General features: G+C 40.9%; 1 protein-coding gene across 3 annotated transcripts; it reads right to left on the minus strand.

Moving 5' to 3' along the window:
- Positions 1-12: 12 nt before the first annotated feature.
- Positions 13-8513, minus strand: LOC146475535 (uncharacterized). Of its 3 annotated transcripts, none has more exons than XM_085115581.1 (2): positions 8133-8513; positions 13-260 (listed from the first exon to the last, which is right to left on the minus strand). In XM_085115581.1, exons 1-2 carry the CDS (start codon positions 8278-8280, stop codon positions 82-84), a joined length of 327 nt encoding a protein of 108 aa, XP_084971707.1. In that variant the 5' UTR covers positions 8281-8513; the 3' UTR covers positions 13-81. The 3 variants fall into 3 exon arrangements, 2 of the variants coding, with proteins under 2 accessions (XP_084971707.1, XP_084971706.1); XR_014865844.1 differs by lacking the exon at positions 8133-8513 and adding an exon at positions 971-1470 and having other exon boundaries at positions 131-260; XM_085115580.1 differs by lacking the exon at positions 13-260 and adding an exon at positions 7208-7431.
- Between the last annotated feature and the right edge of the window lie 7439 nt (positions 8514-15952).

Consider the following 15952-nt stretch of genomic DNA (forward strand, 5'->3'; position numbering starts at 1 on the left):
TAAGTAAGCTAGAGTCCAGTTGTTCAAATCAACGTTCTACCCGAGCTCTTATCCAAAATATTGACAATGGCCGGGAAGTTGTCATTTCAGTTCCATGGAGTAGAAATCAAATTCGCCATTGTTAGTCTTGTAGTGGACGCACTCTATCTTCTTGACAACAGCTAACCCGGCGTCCATATGCATTGTAGGACTAGTATCATTAGTTCCTAATGATCCAAGGAGAAGATTTTCGTCATTTTCTTGGCTGCACTTGACTGGGGCTGTTAAAAATTTAAGGAAGGGTTTTCGTTATTATTTGTACAGTTTCATGGCAAAAATATGTCATGAGTAATGCTTGTACTGAAGGCGATGGATCGGCCGGACAAGTCGTGTGCATGGCTTGTGCGTCAAATCATATTTTCCTCGCAAGCTATGCATGCCATCCGGCAGTTGACGTCCACCGACGTTGTCACCGGCATTTCACGTCCCATGGCCAGGAGCAACCTGCGCCGCAAGTTTATCGGAGTAAATATACATTTTAATGGCTAGTCGTGATTTCATGTGCTAAGTCGTCAGCGCGCTTCCAAAATGAGCAGACTGACAAGCAGTCCATGATTTCACAGAGGTCGTGACTATACCCACTGCACGCTAATCTGATGGATGTCATTATTAGCAAGACACTGAACTGAAGATGCCGACTAGCACATCCCGAGAATGACATTTTCAGTAGCAAGCAATCGCTTTCGTCATCAGTTAACCCTTAAATAATAATGGTATTAATCAATGACACGTTTTCAGTTTACCCTACTTCGAGTAGAGAAAGCAACCATCATGATGTCAAAGTTGCGAAATCTTACGCAATATTTTTTAAAACAGCTTGGTTATTCTTTGCTTTCATAACGATACCTCTAGCGATTTTGCTTGCAGCACTCGTGCCGATTTGCACAACTTATACTCTCAAGCGCTACTGGTATCTATCAGTATTATTCACCTGGAAGATTCTCCTCCCTTTGCTTTGGGTGATAGCGACGCTGAAGCCTCCATCTCATGTGGTGAAATGCGCTTGAAAAAGTCTTTGTTAGTGAACGATAAACGACTCCTAAAGGACCAAGGAAGCAGCTGGATGAGCACTGCATCATTAACTGTTAAGTCAGCGAGCAACGGCTTCTCCGCAAAGTTGGTTAGACCCAGTGACAGAGCGCAAAAACCGCTGGGCATGCACAATAGATTCCGGCCTTCTTCCCGCCATTCCATTTTCAAAATGGCGGAGGACGAATCAAAATAACACACGGTCGCCAACGGTTCTACGCATGCCGGTTGCCTCCCAACCCATCTCGAAGGCGTAGCCAGTTGCCAAGAATGTAAAGCATTCTGCAAGGTTATCTGGTCTCGTTTTAGAAAATGCTTTAAATAAGAATTAAGTTCCGCTATAAAAGGGCAAGCTCCTCCTTCAGCACGAAAAGCAATTGATTGAAACTGCAAATCTGTCCTTCAAGAGAGGCAGTTGAGCGGCCTGTTGGCCCGGGGGGTGGGGAATTGAACGAGCCAGTCTTCAAACGTTCAAATTCCAGGGATTGGGTGGGGGAGGAGGTGTTGAAGTTTCGAATATGACTTTTTCACTATGGTGTCATTTTACTACGACTTTCTGTCTTTGCTCTCCACTGGGATTACAAAATTTGTTAAGGTTACCGTATACCTTTAGAGGTGTCTCTCGTCCAAACGATGTAGCCTATATCAAATTAAAGCTTATAGAGCTGGCTATCACACTATACCAAGAATTTTAAAATAAAATGAATTTAAAGCGCTGTTTTCTCGAATCAACTTTGGAGGGGACACTTTAAAGAGCTAAAACTCAAAGGTAATTTGTTCGTTTGCCTTCAAATTTGGACAGTAGCTAGTTTAACATACAAACAACAGAAATTTGTCTGCGAATTTTTCCTTCCGAAAATTTTTTTCTCCGAGAGCGATTTTTGTACGATCACTCCACATTTTTTTAATCCTATTTCGAAAGTGTTCTGTAACTTTTTGCTGCAATTGAATATGGCAAAACGCAGACAGGTTTTTTTAGCGCTTTGGGTCCGGAAACTGAAGAGCAAATTAACATTAGCGATAAACAAAATTTGCCTTGACTTTTAGCTTTCAAATGGTGATTCGGACGGTTGCATTTAGAGGTCGTGAAAAATTCGGCAATTCATTTTATTTTAAAACTCTTGCATAATTTGAAAGCCAGCTCTATAACATTTAATTTGATATAGGGGTTTAGGTATCTACAGTTTAAACCGGACGCGCGACATCGCTTAGACGCGAGACACCTTTAAAGGTATACGGTAACCTTAAAAGGAAAACGTAATGAATTCTGGTGGTTGTACTCAAATGACGCTATCGTGAAATTGGCCAAATGATCTGCACATACCACTTCAATACATACTTATAATTTCAAGGGAGGGAGTGGTCTTTAATAATAATAATAATTCCTTATTAAAATATTCCACACAAATTGCTATTTACAAGTTAAAAGTATATAAAAAAGAGCTATTAAAAACCTATTTCAATTCATTTCGATTAAAAAAAGATAATATTTTCAAGCAATAATGTTTTTGTAAAGAAAAAGAAAAAAAAACCAAATGTCATGAAGTTTTAAAAAAAAGAAATTCGGCATTTTAAAATCAGTTCCACTTGATAAAAAGAAAAGAAAAAAATAAACAAAATACGCATCTCTCAAATGGCCCAACCTGCCGTTTCAACGCTTTAAGGCGCCATTCACCACTGGTGTATTTTCCCGCTCTTCTTTATCGCTGATTTTCACACTAACCATTCTTTCGGCTTCACAAGACCACGAGACAGCCCATGAAATTGTTTTGTTTGCGGTGTTTTTAAAACTGACGCTTAAAACCGTGTTTATGGCTAAATGATGGAATGCTATTGGTCGGATGAATAAACAAAGAAGGCACGATTTGATAGGTCATAGAAAACAAGAATTGGTTTGAGTAAATGACAAACACTTTCATTGGTCGAGAAGGGAACGGCGGCAAGCGACATCGGTTTCATTCATTTTTCAAAACAATAACTTCAACCGGCATCATTAGAAAAACTATTGTATTCTGTCAAAACTAGACCACGAGCCATGTCGCTTTTCTTTTAGGACACGAACCGCACAGAAGACATTACCACGCAAGAGCTGTTTCCTCTGTCCTCGCGCGCACGCGTCGAGTTTTGCGTGTATTTAACGCCTTGTTTGAATAGCTGCTGTTTTTCTGTTCTGAATCAGTAGTATACCGAACTCTAAAAAAGAAAAAAAACCTTTTGGAAATTGTAAATGACTAATTTTACAGATCGACAATGTGCTGTTTTATTGACGTGTACTCGTGTATTTCAATGTTTTGCGGTTTTAAAATTTAGTAAATTTAGTTTTAAAATTTAGTTTCACTGTTTAGGACCGCTCCTTTTTAACTCGTGAATGCGCGCATGCGCAATGAACGAGTTATAGCGATAGCTGACTCTCGACTTGGTCGGTCGATCAGTCGATCAGTCGGTTTTGTCGTTAACTTTCGGGCGTGCGCAGTGAATGAGTTTTAAATTCAATTAGTGGAAAAAAACACGCGAACATTTGTTGTTCACGGCGCATCAGGAAATTCTTATTCAATATGTAGAGAATAATTTGACGATCATTTAGTGCAAGAATGGAGATTTTTCGTTCAATCTGAGCAAAGTTACAAGTTTTTTTCAGTTTTTCAGAAAGTCCGGGGTCGTAAACTCAATTAGTGAAAAAAAAAACGTGAAAATTTTTTTTCACGACGCGTCAGAATTCTCTCATTCATTCTGTAGAGAATAATTTGACAATCATTTCAGTGTAAGAATGGAGATTTTTCGTTGAATCTGAGCAAAGTTATAGGTTTTTTCGTTTTTTTCTACAAAGTGCGGTTTCTTTTAAGAATTAAAAATAATTTAATTTAGAAATAATTTAATTAAAAAATAATTTAATTTGTCAGTTTTCACGCGAAAGCGGAACGTGCCATGTCACGCATCATTGACGTCGTAAACAAAATTATGCAAATTTCTGGTGAAATGAACACTTTAAGATCTTGTCAGCTTCACAGGGAAAAAATGTTTCATTTTCGAAATTTACAACTGGAAATTTATGGGAAAGCAAAAGGACGCGGTCGATAAATAATTCTTATTTAGCAAGAGCTTGTCATAGTTCATTATTTTTACTTGAGGATTGCGTGGACTGAACTCCAAAGGAAAAATTTCACGCATTTATGTCGGGCATGAAATGTAATGCGATACTTTGTTGAACATATTTTCCTTTGTGAGATCGGCTTGCCCTACAGTAATTTTGTAATTTTAATTCCCAAAAAAACTTCACTTGCCCATCGGGCAAGTGATGGTTAGAATCCACTAGCCCGATCGCGAAATCCAGTAGCCCCGGACTATCGGGGACACGAATTTGCATGACGTAGCTGCACATGGCGTGCTCCTATGAACTTTGAATAAAAAAAACACGTGAGTTTTTTTAATCGGCGCATCAGAATAATCGGCTTATTCAATCTGTACAGAATAATTTGACAATCATTTTAATAGTACAAGAATGGTCATTTTTCGCTACATAATCGGGCAAAGATATAATTTCTGTTAGCTTTTGAGGAAGTTTCCGTAGCCGTCTAAATTTCAATTACTATGTGTCATCTGCATTCACGAGTTGGCTCACAGGAGCCTTTGATTCGTCTTTACCTCAGTTTCCTTGAACTTCAGTAAAGTCGCCTAAATTTTTCTTTTTCGATGTGTAACAGGTCCCCACGTATAAACCCTTCAAGGGCCTTGTCCCCGTGACTTGGCTCATCGTGTAAACCCTTCAGCGGACTAGTTCCTGAATCAAGTCCCTGCGACTAGTCCCCTCGTGTGTGTCGACAGGGTCTTAGTTTTCGTACTAAGAAAACTAAGACCGGGTCTTAGGTCTTAGGTCTTCGTTTTCGAGGGTCTTCGTTTCCGTAACACTTCGCTATCCAAGAACCAGGCCCTCCCGCCATTTCCGTGGAATAAATTACCGTTTTGGCGCGAAAGGGTTTGTCATAAATTAGTTTGAGTGCAGCGTGGTGAAATTCATTATTTACATATCATAAAAGTTACGCTTGGTGAAGTGAAAGTATTTATATATAATGGGTTTGCACGCGCGCCGAAAAGTTTGTCATATATAATAATAAATTTACATTTGGGGAGGTAAAATTTCATTGTTTATAAGTAATAGATTTGTACTCTCGGTGACATTCATTATTTATAAATAATAGTTTATACTTGGCAAGACCAAATGTTATTATTTATGAATAATGAATTTACGCGCCGGGTGAACTTTATTATTTTTATATAATAGATTTACAACTGGTTTGCCTAACTTCATGATATGTAAATAAATGTTTAAGAAACAACCTGATTTATAAATAAAGAAAAATTGCCAAGCGAATTATTTACATATAATTTGTTTTGTGATTCATATTATATACATATCAGGTTTTCTAAAAACTAATGATTTAGATATCACTTGACGAATACTTATTCCTTATTTGTAAATAATTTTTCCATCATTTCCATTTATTTATAAATAATGGAAAATGGTCTAAATAATAAATTTGCAAACGGCGCCCCCATAATGTGCTTCCGTTTGAAAGAAAACAAAATTTTGACACCTGAAAGTACACGGGATGTTTGCGGTCAAGTCTCATGCGCAAAACACGCAAATTGAAGTTCAGAGTCTGCGCAGTAAACATATGATGCGTAGAAGGCTAAAAATCACTCGACTTTGTACAAGTTACTTACCCGTGTACAGAAGCTTGATGTTCTACCGGTTTTGCGTGAACACAGAAGCTGTTCTATACACTGGAGCATCCGAGACAGTGTAAGTTTACATGTCTAATATGTTGTAATGTTTTGCGGGCAACGGGATTCATCGAACTTGAATCTTGATGCACGCATACAAACGGAAACTATGCACGCGTCTTATTGTAAATGATTGATTTACTTTAATAAAGCTAAGAGACTGCCATGTACAAGGTAGTCCTCTGATGTGGAGTCACTTATTTTCCTTTTCACGATAGTTAGTCTAACTTTTAAGAATATGGCAAAAATGCCTGTTCAAACGAGGTCTAAACTGGACCCATTGTGGAGCTGTGTTTTAACGTGGTTGTTGGATCAGGGGTCTGCGGCTAACTGAATGAAAGCTACTGAATAATTCCTACCCTTTGTTGTGTGGTCATACATATGTGTTATGTTCAGCCCCACAGATGTGTACATAGCGTATTCATACAGTCATGGAGATTTCATATGAGATGTGTTGTGTGAAACTTATCCTGGCCATCCTCGTTGAGCTTTGTTGGTGCAGTCATACAGAAGAGAAGTAACTCGTGTCACTGCTTCTATTTAATGACTCATTCTTGCAATCAAAGTATATTAAAAGTACAATACTAGTTATGAGTAATACTACTCTGTACTTGGAACAGTATAATTATTGTGTAACAGGACTGAAGTACAATCGTGACGAGAAAACGCAGTGCCACCATGAATCAGTTTAACTAAGTCAGGAGAGCTGAACGAGTAACATTTAAGCACATCATCTGAAATGGTGTATCCTTTATTTCTGGAGTCTTTTCTGTCTTATGTAAACTAACACAGTGTGTTTGGATTGTTAAACTGAAAAAATTTAGGCCGCACAAAATATAAGGGAACGCGGAATTCAGACTAGACTATTGTTTTCAAATGCTGCTACAATATTGAATAAGAATAGAACAGCTGCACACACATAAACACCCTTCAAGATGCCTATGGGTTCACATACTGATTGTAGCATTATTTTCACTGAACCCAAGGCAGTGTCTTTCTATGATTCTCAGTTGTCGCGTGGCAGCCCTGTTCATAACTGAAATCCTGACAGCACTGCTGAAATGAAAGCTCTTTCGCGTCGAATCTTCTTCTTGTATTTACATCACTTAGTTCCGGATATCCACGAAACAAAGATCAAAGGCCTCGTTACACTATATGTATTCATTATAAGAAATCAGTGGACAAGTTTGCTAGGGATTTGCTACATTAATCACGACCTACAGTGTGTACTAAACTGCAAATAGAAAGGAACGCAAATAAGCGCCTTTGATGGTCTTTAATGCATGATGTTTCGGTTCACATACGAGGACGTATTATTTCAAATAAGTATAAGTAAGCTAGAGTCCAGGTGTTCAAATCAACGTTCTACCCGAGCTCTTGGTCCAAAATATTGACCATGGGAAGTTGTCAGCAATTCCAGGGAGTAGAAATCCATTTCGCCAATGTTAGTCTTGTAGTGGACGCACTCTATCTTCTTGACAACAGCTAACCCGTCAATATGCATTGCAGGACTGGTATAATTAGTTCTTAATGATCCAAGGAGAAGACTTTCGTCATTTTCTTGGGTGCACTTGACTGGGGCTGTTAAAAATTTAAGGAAGGGTTATTATTTGTATAGTTTCATGGCAAAAATATGTCATGAGTAATGCTTGTACAAGGCGATGGGTCGGCCGGACAAGACATGTGCATGGCTTGTGCGTCAAATCATATTTTCCTCGTAAGCTAAGCATTCCATCCGGCAGTTCACGTCCACGTTGTCACCGGCATTTCACGTCCCATGGCCAGGAGCAACCTGCGCCTCAAGTTTATCGGAGTAAATATACATTTTAATGGCTAGTCGTGATTTCATGTGCTAAGTCGTCAGCGCGCTTCCAAAATGAGCAGACTGACAAGCAGTCCATGTTTTCGCAGAGATCGTGAGGACTATACCCACTGCACGCTAATCTGATAGATGTCATTACTAGCAAGACACTGAACTGAAGATGCCGACTAGCACATCCCGAGAATGACATTTTCAGTAGCAAGCAATCGCTTTCGTCATCAGTTAACCCTTAAATAATAATAGTATTAATCAATGACACGTTTTCAGTTTACCCTACTTCGAGTAGAGAAAGCAACCATCATGATGTCAAAGTTGCGAAATCTTACGCAATATTTTTTGAAACAGCTTGGTTATTCTTTGCTTTCATAACGATACCTCTAGCGATTTTGCTTGTAGCACTCGTGCCGATTTGCACAACTTATACTCTCAAGCGCTACTGGTATCTATCAGTATTATTCACCTGGAAGATTCTCCTCCCTTTGCTTTGGGCGATAGCGACGCTGAAGCCTCCATCTCATGTGGTGAAATGCGCTTGAAATAGTCCTTCTTAGTGAACGATAAACGACTCCTAAAGGATTAAGGAAGCAGCTGGATGAGCACTGCATCATTATCTTCCACTGTTAAGTCAGCGAGCAACGGCCTCTCTGCAAAGTTGGTTACACCCAGTGCGCAAAAACCGCTGGGCATGCGCAATAGATTCCGGCCTTCTTCCCGCCATTCCATTTTCAAAATGGTGGAGGACGAATCAAAATAACACACGGTCCTCAACGGTTCTACGCATGCCGGTTGCCTCCCAACTCATCTCGAAGGCGTGGCCAGTTGCCAAGAATGTAAAGCATTCTGCAAGGTTATCTGGTCTCGTTTTAGACAATGCTTTAAATAAGAATTAAGTTCCGCTATAAAAGGGCAAGCTCCTCCTTCAGCACGAAAAGCAATTGATTGAATCTGCAAATCTTTCCTTAAAGAGAGGCAGTTAAGCGGCCTGTTCCCCCGGGGGGTGGGGGATTGAACGAGCCAGTCTTCAAACGTTCAAATCCCGGGGGGTGGGGGTGGGGTGTTGAAGTTTCGAATATGACTTTTTCACTATGGCGTCATTTTACTACGACTTCCAGAATCTTTCAGTTACATGTATTTGTTTTCCCATGCTAATTAGATCTATTTTTCTTTGCTCTCCACTGGGATTACAAAATTTGTTAAGGTTACCGTATACCTTTAGAGGTGTCTCTCGTCCAAGCGATGTAGCTTATATCAAATTAAAGCTTATAGAGCTGGCTATCACACTATACCAAGAATTTTAAAATAAAATGAATTTAAAGCGCTGTTTTCTCGAATCAACTTTGAAGGGGACACTTTAAAGAGCTAAAACTCAAAGGTAATTTGTTCGTTTGCCTTCAAATTTGGACAGTAGCTAGTTTAACATACAAACAACAGAAAATTGTCGGCAAATTTTTCCTTTCGAAATATTTTTTCTCCGGGAGCGATTTTTGTACGATCACTCCACATTTTTTTAATCCTATTTCGAAAGTGTTCTGTAACTTTTTGCTGCAATTGAATATGGCAAAAAACAGACAGGTTTTTTTAGCGCTTTGGGTCCGGAAACTGAGGAGCAAATTAAATTAGCGAAAAACAAAATTTGCTTTGACTTTTAGCGTTTCAAAAGGTGATTCGGACGTTTGCATGTAGAGGTCGTGAAAAATTCGGCAATTCATTTTGTTTCAAAACCCTTGCATAGTTTGAAAGCCAGCTCTATAACATTTAATTCGATACAGGGGTTTAGGTATCTACAGTTTAAACCGGACGCGCGACATAGCTTAGACGCGAGACACCTCTAAAGATGTACGGTAACCTTAAAAGGAAAACGTAATGAATTCTGGTGGTTGTACTCAAATGATGCTATCGTGAAAGAGGGTTGTCCAATACACCCAATCCGACTCGATTCGTCTGGGATTATGGCGATTCGACTCGAATCGATCGATTCGTTTCCCCTTGTAGTCGATCCGTCTAACCGGAAGTCGATTGGCTAGACACTTAGTTAAAAGACGGTAAGCCAGCCTTGAGGGAGGGTAGAAAATGTCGACGATTCGACTCGAATCGACTCGAATCGATCGATTCGTTAGCCCTACAGTCGACCCGTCTTACCGGAAGTCGATTGGCTAGACACTTAGTAAAAACACGGCAAGCCAGCCTTGATGGAGGGTAGAAAATGTCGACGATTCGACTCGATTCGACTCAAATCGATCGATTCGTTTGCCCTACAGTCGACCCGTCTAACCGGAAGTCGATTGGCTAGACAGTAAAAACACGGTAAGCCAGCCTTGAGGGAGGGTTGAAAATGTCGACGATTCGACTCGAATCGACTCGAATCGATCGATTCGTTTGCCCTTGTAGTCGATCCGTCTAACCGGAAGTCGATTGGCTAGACACTTAGTTAAAACACGGCAAGCCAGCCTTGATGGAGGGTAGAAAATGTCTACGATTCGACTCGACTCGAATCGATCGATTCGTTTGCCCTGCAGTCGACCCGTCTTACCGGAAGTCGATTGGCTAGACACTTAGTAAAAACACGGCAAGCCAGCCTTGATGGAGGGTAGAAAATGTCGACGATTCGACTCGATTCGACTGGAATCGATCGATTCGTTTGCCCTACAGTCGACCCGTCTAACCGGAAGTCGATTGGCTAGACAGTTAAAACACGGTAAGCCAGCCTTGAGGGAGGGTTGAAAATGTCGACGATTCGACTCGAATCGACTCGAATCGATCGATTCGTTTGCCCTTGTAGTCGATCCGTCTAACCGGAAGTCGATTGGCTAGACACTTAGTTAAAACACGGCAAGCCAGCCTTGATGGAGGGTAGAAAATGTCTACGATTCGACTCGAATCGAATCGATCGATTCGTTTGCCCTACAGTCGACCCGTCTTACCGGAAGTCGATTGGCTAGACACTTAGTAAAAACACGGCAAGCCAGCCTTGATGGAGGGTAGAAAATGTCGACGATTCGACTCGATTCGACTGGAATCGATCGATTCGTTTGCCCTACAGTCGACCCGTCTAACCGGAAGTCGATTGGCTAGACAGTTAAAACACGGTAAGCCAGCCTTGAGGGAGGGTTGAAAATGTCGACGATTCGACTCGAATCGACTCGAATCGATCGATTCGTTTGCCCTTGTAGTCGATCCGTCTAACCGGAAGTCGATTGGCTAGACACTTAGTTAAAACACGGCAAGCCAGCCTTGATGGAGGGTAGAAAATGTCTACGATTCGACTCGAATCGAATCGATCGATTCGTTTGCCTTACAGTCGTTCCGTCTAACCGGAAGACGATTGGCTAGACACTTAGTTAAAACACGGCAAGCCGGCCTTGAGGGAGGGTAGAAAATGTCGACGATTCGACTCGAATCGATCGATTCGTTTGCCCTTGTAGTCGATCCGTCTAACCGAAAGTCGATTGGCTAGACACTTAGTAAAAACACGGCAAGCCAGCCGTGGGGGAGGGTAGAAAATGTCTACGATTCGACTCGATTCGAGTCGAATCGATCGATTGGTTTGCCCTTGTAGTCGATCCGTCTAACCGGAAGTCGATTGGCTAGACACTTAGTAAAAACACGGCAAGCCAGCCGTGGGGGAGGGTAGAAAATGTCTACGATTCGAGTCGAATCGATCGATTCGTTTGCCCTTGTAGTCGATCCGTCTTACCGGAAGTCGATTGGCTAGACACTTGGTAAAAACACGGCAAGCCAGCCTTGAGGGAGGGTAGAAAAAGTCGACGATTCGACTCGAATCGATCGATTCGTTTGCTCTACAATCGACCCGTCTAACCGGAAGTCGATTGGGTCAACCAATGCGTCATGCTGTAAAAAAACGATACAAGAAGCAGAGACCGATACAACGTAGAAATACGGTTTAAAGGTTACTATATTTCGGCTGGCCAAACCGAGCCTACTTCAGGTACAATGGAAATTTAGATTGGGACATACGCTTATATAGCTGACAAATATTTGCGCAATAGCGGAACTACGTTAAACTAAATTGATTGACAGTATAAAATATGAAGCAAATGAAATAATAAACCGCGCGCGGTGTGTAAATTTGTCACGCGTGTAAGGTATGTTTACGCGTCAGATTTGCAGATTGTTTTGAGGAAATTTTCTCTTTACTTGAAGTGATGGCCCGGATCTGTTTGAAAGAGGCTTGAAAAATTGTAGTTTACTGAGACAACCTCTGTTTAAAGAAAAATTCTCTGGCTACGCTTGGAGAAGGGTGGGTTTTCAGGCCTGGAAGCTTACGTATGCGCGCGCGTGCAAATTTATTTACGCGCGGCCTTTCATACATCGACTCTAATTTTATTTACCATTTTTACGCCTGTAAAACCAGTCATGAAATTAACGCCCGTACGCGACAGTGCAAATCGACCTTTAGGCGCAGCAAGCGGAAAGGCTATGGTTACTTGCCGTTAGGAAACGGAGTAGGAATTAGATTATAAGCACTTCTGGCAAAAAATCTTAATTCAAAATCACTGCTCAAATTTTCGCGTAGGCGTTCTTTTACCCGGAAGGCGGATTGTTGCTGGAAATAGGGTAATATGGTAATAGGAGTGAGTAGAGTCTAATTTGTTCTGTGATTGTTATTCACGAGTACTGATGACTGCAGACAGAATTGGATGACAGAAAGTCCTATTCCCAAATAATCACAACTATAACAACATTTGAAAAAACAGTAACTGCTGGTTAACTGTTTTGATGAATAAAAATGTTCAGTTGGATACAAATAAAAAAGGCTCTCCGATTCACCAACAAAGATCTCGTCGCCATCCAAATTCTTTCGCTTCCCACTGACAGTGACCTCTTTTTCTCCACACACATACCTCTTAACAACTGACGTCAACGCAGATAATTTAAAAAAACTTCTTCTCGCAAAATTAAGATCAGAAGAAAACCGAAATAACCGCATGTGGTCTTTCATAAAGCCAGCCATAGTTCACATGCACGCGTCCTTTGCTGAAAATCGCAGCCTCGTCCCCAGGCCCTCAGGAACTCAAGGAAGGTTTAATGTAAATTTCGTCGCACGGTCTAACAGGTTTTAAGAACGAGGAATATTCATGTATATTTCCTTTCTTAGGCAGGTTCATCTATATTCGCTCTCTCCGGGATGTTCATATATATATTTCCTTTTTCGCGCAAACGCTTCCACAACGAGGAAGGTTGATGTATATTTCCTTTCTCGTGTCCACGCTCTTTCTTGCGCAAACGCTTTAAGAACGAGGTAGGTTGATGTATATTTCCTTTCTCATGTTCACGCTCTTTCTCGCGCAAACGCTTTAAGAACGAGGAAGGTTGATGTATATTTCCTTTCTCGTGTCCACGCTCTTTCTCGCGCAAACGCTTTAAGAACGAGGAAGGTTGATGTATATTTCCTTTCTCGTGCCCACGCTCTTTCTCGCGCAAACGCTTTAAGAACGAGGAAGGTTGGTGTATATTTCCTTTCTCGTGTATACGCTCTTTCCCGTGCAAACGCTTTAAGAACGAGCATATACACGCTTTTCTACCTGCCTTCTTTGTTACCTTCCCGGTAAGACAGGTCGACTACAAGGGCAAACGAATCGATCAATTCGAGCGATTCGAGTCGAATCGTCAACATTTTCTGCCCCCCCCCCCCCCCCCCTCATAATCGACTTCCGGTAAGAGGGGTCGACTGCAAAGGTAAACGAATCGATCGATTCGAGTCGAATCGAGTCGAATCGTCAACATTTTCTGCCCTCCCTCATAACCCGCAAGCGAATCGACTTCCGGTAAGACGGGTCGACTGCAAGGGCAAACGAATCGATCGATTCGAGTCGAATTGAGTGGAATCGTCAACATTTTCTGCCCTCCTTCATAGCCCGCAAGCGAATCGACTTCCGGCAAGACAGGTCGACTGCAAGGGCAAACGAATCGATCGATAGCGGCCTTACGAAGCATTTATTCACGACCTGACTTCCGGTGAGTGGAATCGTCTTCGTCGACTACAAGGGCAAACGAATTGATCAATTCGAGCGATGGAGTCGAATCGTCGACATTTTCTGCCCTCCCTCATAGCCCGCAAGCGAATCGACTTCCGGTAAGACGGATCGATTGCAAGGGCAAACGAATCGATCAATAGCGGCCTTGCGAGGCATTTATTCACGACCTAACTTCTTGTGAGTCGAATCGTCTTCGCTTACTGACGATTCGACTAAGATTGGGTGTATTGGACATGAGTGTCGTGAAATTGGCCTATTGATCTGTGCATACCACTTCAATACATACTTATAATTTCAAGGGAGGGAGTGGTCTTTAATAATAATAATAATAATAATAATAATAATAATAATAATAATAATAATAATAATAAAGACAATTTTTAATGAGGGTAATACCAGAAAAGCTAACGCAATGGTTAATTAGGGTGGCCCTCGATAAATATAAAATACAGAATTAAATAAGAAATTTAAGAGTGACAAATCAAGTTAAACAAGGTAATCGAACAGGATTAAAATTAAGTAAAAAAAAGGGAAAAACCTAAAAATTATCCCAGACTAAAAAATTTTTTAAGTTGTTTAAACTATATGCCCTAGCGTCAACAGATAAGGAGTTCCAGGCATGTACTCCTCTGTACAAGAAAGATCTTTGCTAGCTATTCCTAGACTTAATTTAGGAAACATGTTTTGCGGTGTTGACCCAAAACAACCTCGTATTCACCAACACGAGCTTAAAAGCTTTAGTTTAGGCGAAGGGGTTCTTTCATTTGACACATCAGAGCTCAGAGTATTTTTAAAATCCCTGCAGAATCTTATTTTGCAGAACAGCAAATGAACCTTCTGTTAACGTTTAGAAAATTTATTCAAGTCAACAAACACAACTAAGTTAAGTTTGATGAATAATCTTGACATAAAAATGTGAAAAAATGCTCCAGGGTTGAAGCGAAGTCAGTCTTGTCCTTAATTACAAACAAAATGAATATGAAATGATACACACAAAGGAAAGGTGACAAAATTGCGCGTTACACGTTTCCAAAGATTTTCTCGTAGTCAGCATATTTTGAGTTCAAAGTTCCCTTCCACAGGGTTTTCGTCAGGGTTTAACTTGAAAATGTCATAGTATTTGCCCAATGATTAAAAGAAAGCAACAACGTCGGGAACGAGTTCGCAAGTCAGTAATCCCTCGAAAAGTTGGTTGGAAGCCGTACATTCGGCAACAAGATTCCGCAACAAGTTTTTCCTCAAAAAGAAGCATTTTCCTCAAAACATCGCATCCATGGCTTGCTTGTAATCTTCTGCGGTTTGAGATGCGCTAAGTTCAAACTATTTAACATTCCTGCTTTCCGCGTATTCTCCTTGCCAGTTGAATGCCTCTTCTTGTGTTAGGGTTCACACTTTCTTCTAGAAACCACAGACGCCGTATTTCTGCGAGAGCAGTCTTTCCAGGTCTGTAAAGTGCTTTTCTTTTGCCGTGCTTTAAGGAGCCATTCACCACTGGTGCATTTACCCGCTGTTCTTTATCGCTGATCTTCACGCTAACCATTTTTGGCAAGACCACGAGACAGCCCATGAAATTGTTCTGTTTGCGGTTTTTTAAAACTGACGCTTAAACCGTGTTTATGGCTAAATGATGGAATCCTATTGGTCGGATGAATAAACAAAGAAGGCACGATTTGATTGGTCATAGAAAAAAACAAACTATTTGATTGGTTAGAGTAAATGACAAACACTTTCATTGGTCGAGAAGGGAACGGCGGCAAGCGTCATCGGTTGCATTCATTTTTTTAAAACAATAACTTCAACCGGCATCATTTGAAAAACTATTGTATTCTGTCAAAACTAGACCACGAGCCATGTCGCTTTTCTCTTAGGAGACGAACACGAAAGACATTACTACGCGAGAGCTGTTTCCTCTGTCCTCGCGCGCACGCGTCGAGTTTTGCGTGTTTTGACGCGCCTTCGCGTGTCATTTTCCCTTGCTTGAGGGACAGTAACAGACTGTTTATGGTTTAGACAATACTCTTTTGCTTTGAATGCGCGTTTTTTCAAATGGCGGTCTTTTTTGTCGGCCTTTTGTCATGATTTACATAACAATTATCAAGAGCTTTTGGTTCTATTCACAAGTTTAAAGAACTAAGTTTGGGTGTCGGTTTGCATTGAGGGGCAAACAATTACTTTGCTCATTATTAATTCGCAATTTGCTAAAACCTTCGAAAGTTAGACAAGTTCATGTCAGAAAGCCAGCGCATTCTGACGATCTTAACACAACTTCCTCTTGATTTTTTCT

The sequence above is a fragment of the Pavona decussata genome, unplaced genomic scaffold (genome assembly GCF_977016875.1).
Source record: "Pavona decussata unplaced genomic scaffold, jaPavDecu1.1 SCAFFOLD_84, whole genome shotgun sequence".
Lineage (NCBI taxonomy): Eukaryota > Metazoa > Cnidaria > Anthozoa > Scleractinia > Agariciidae > Pavona > Pavona decussata.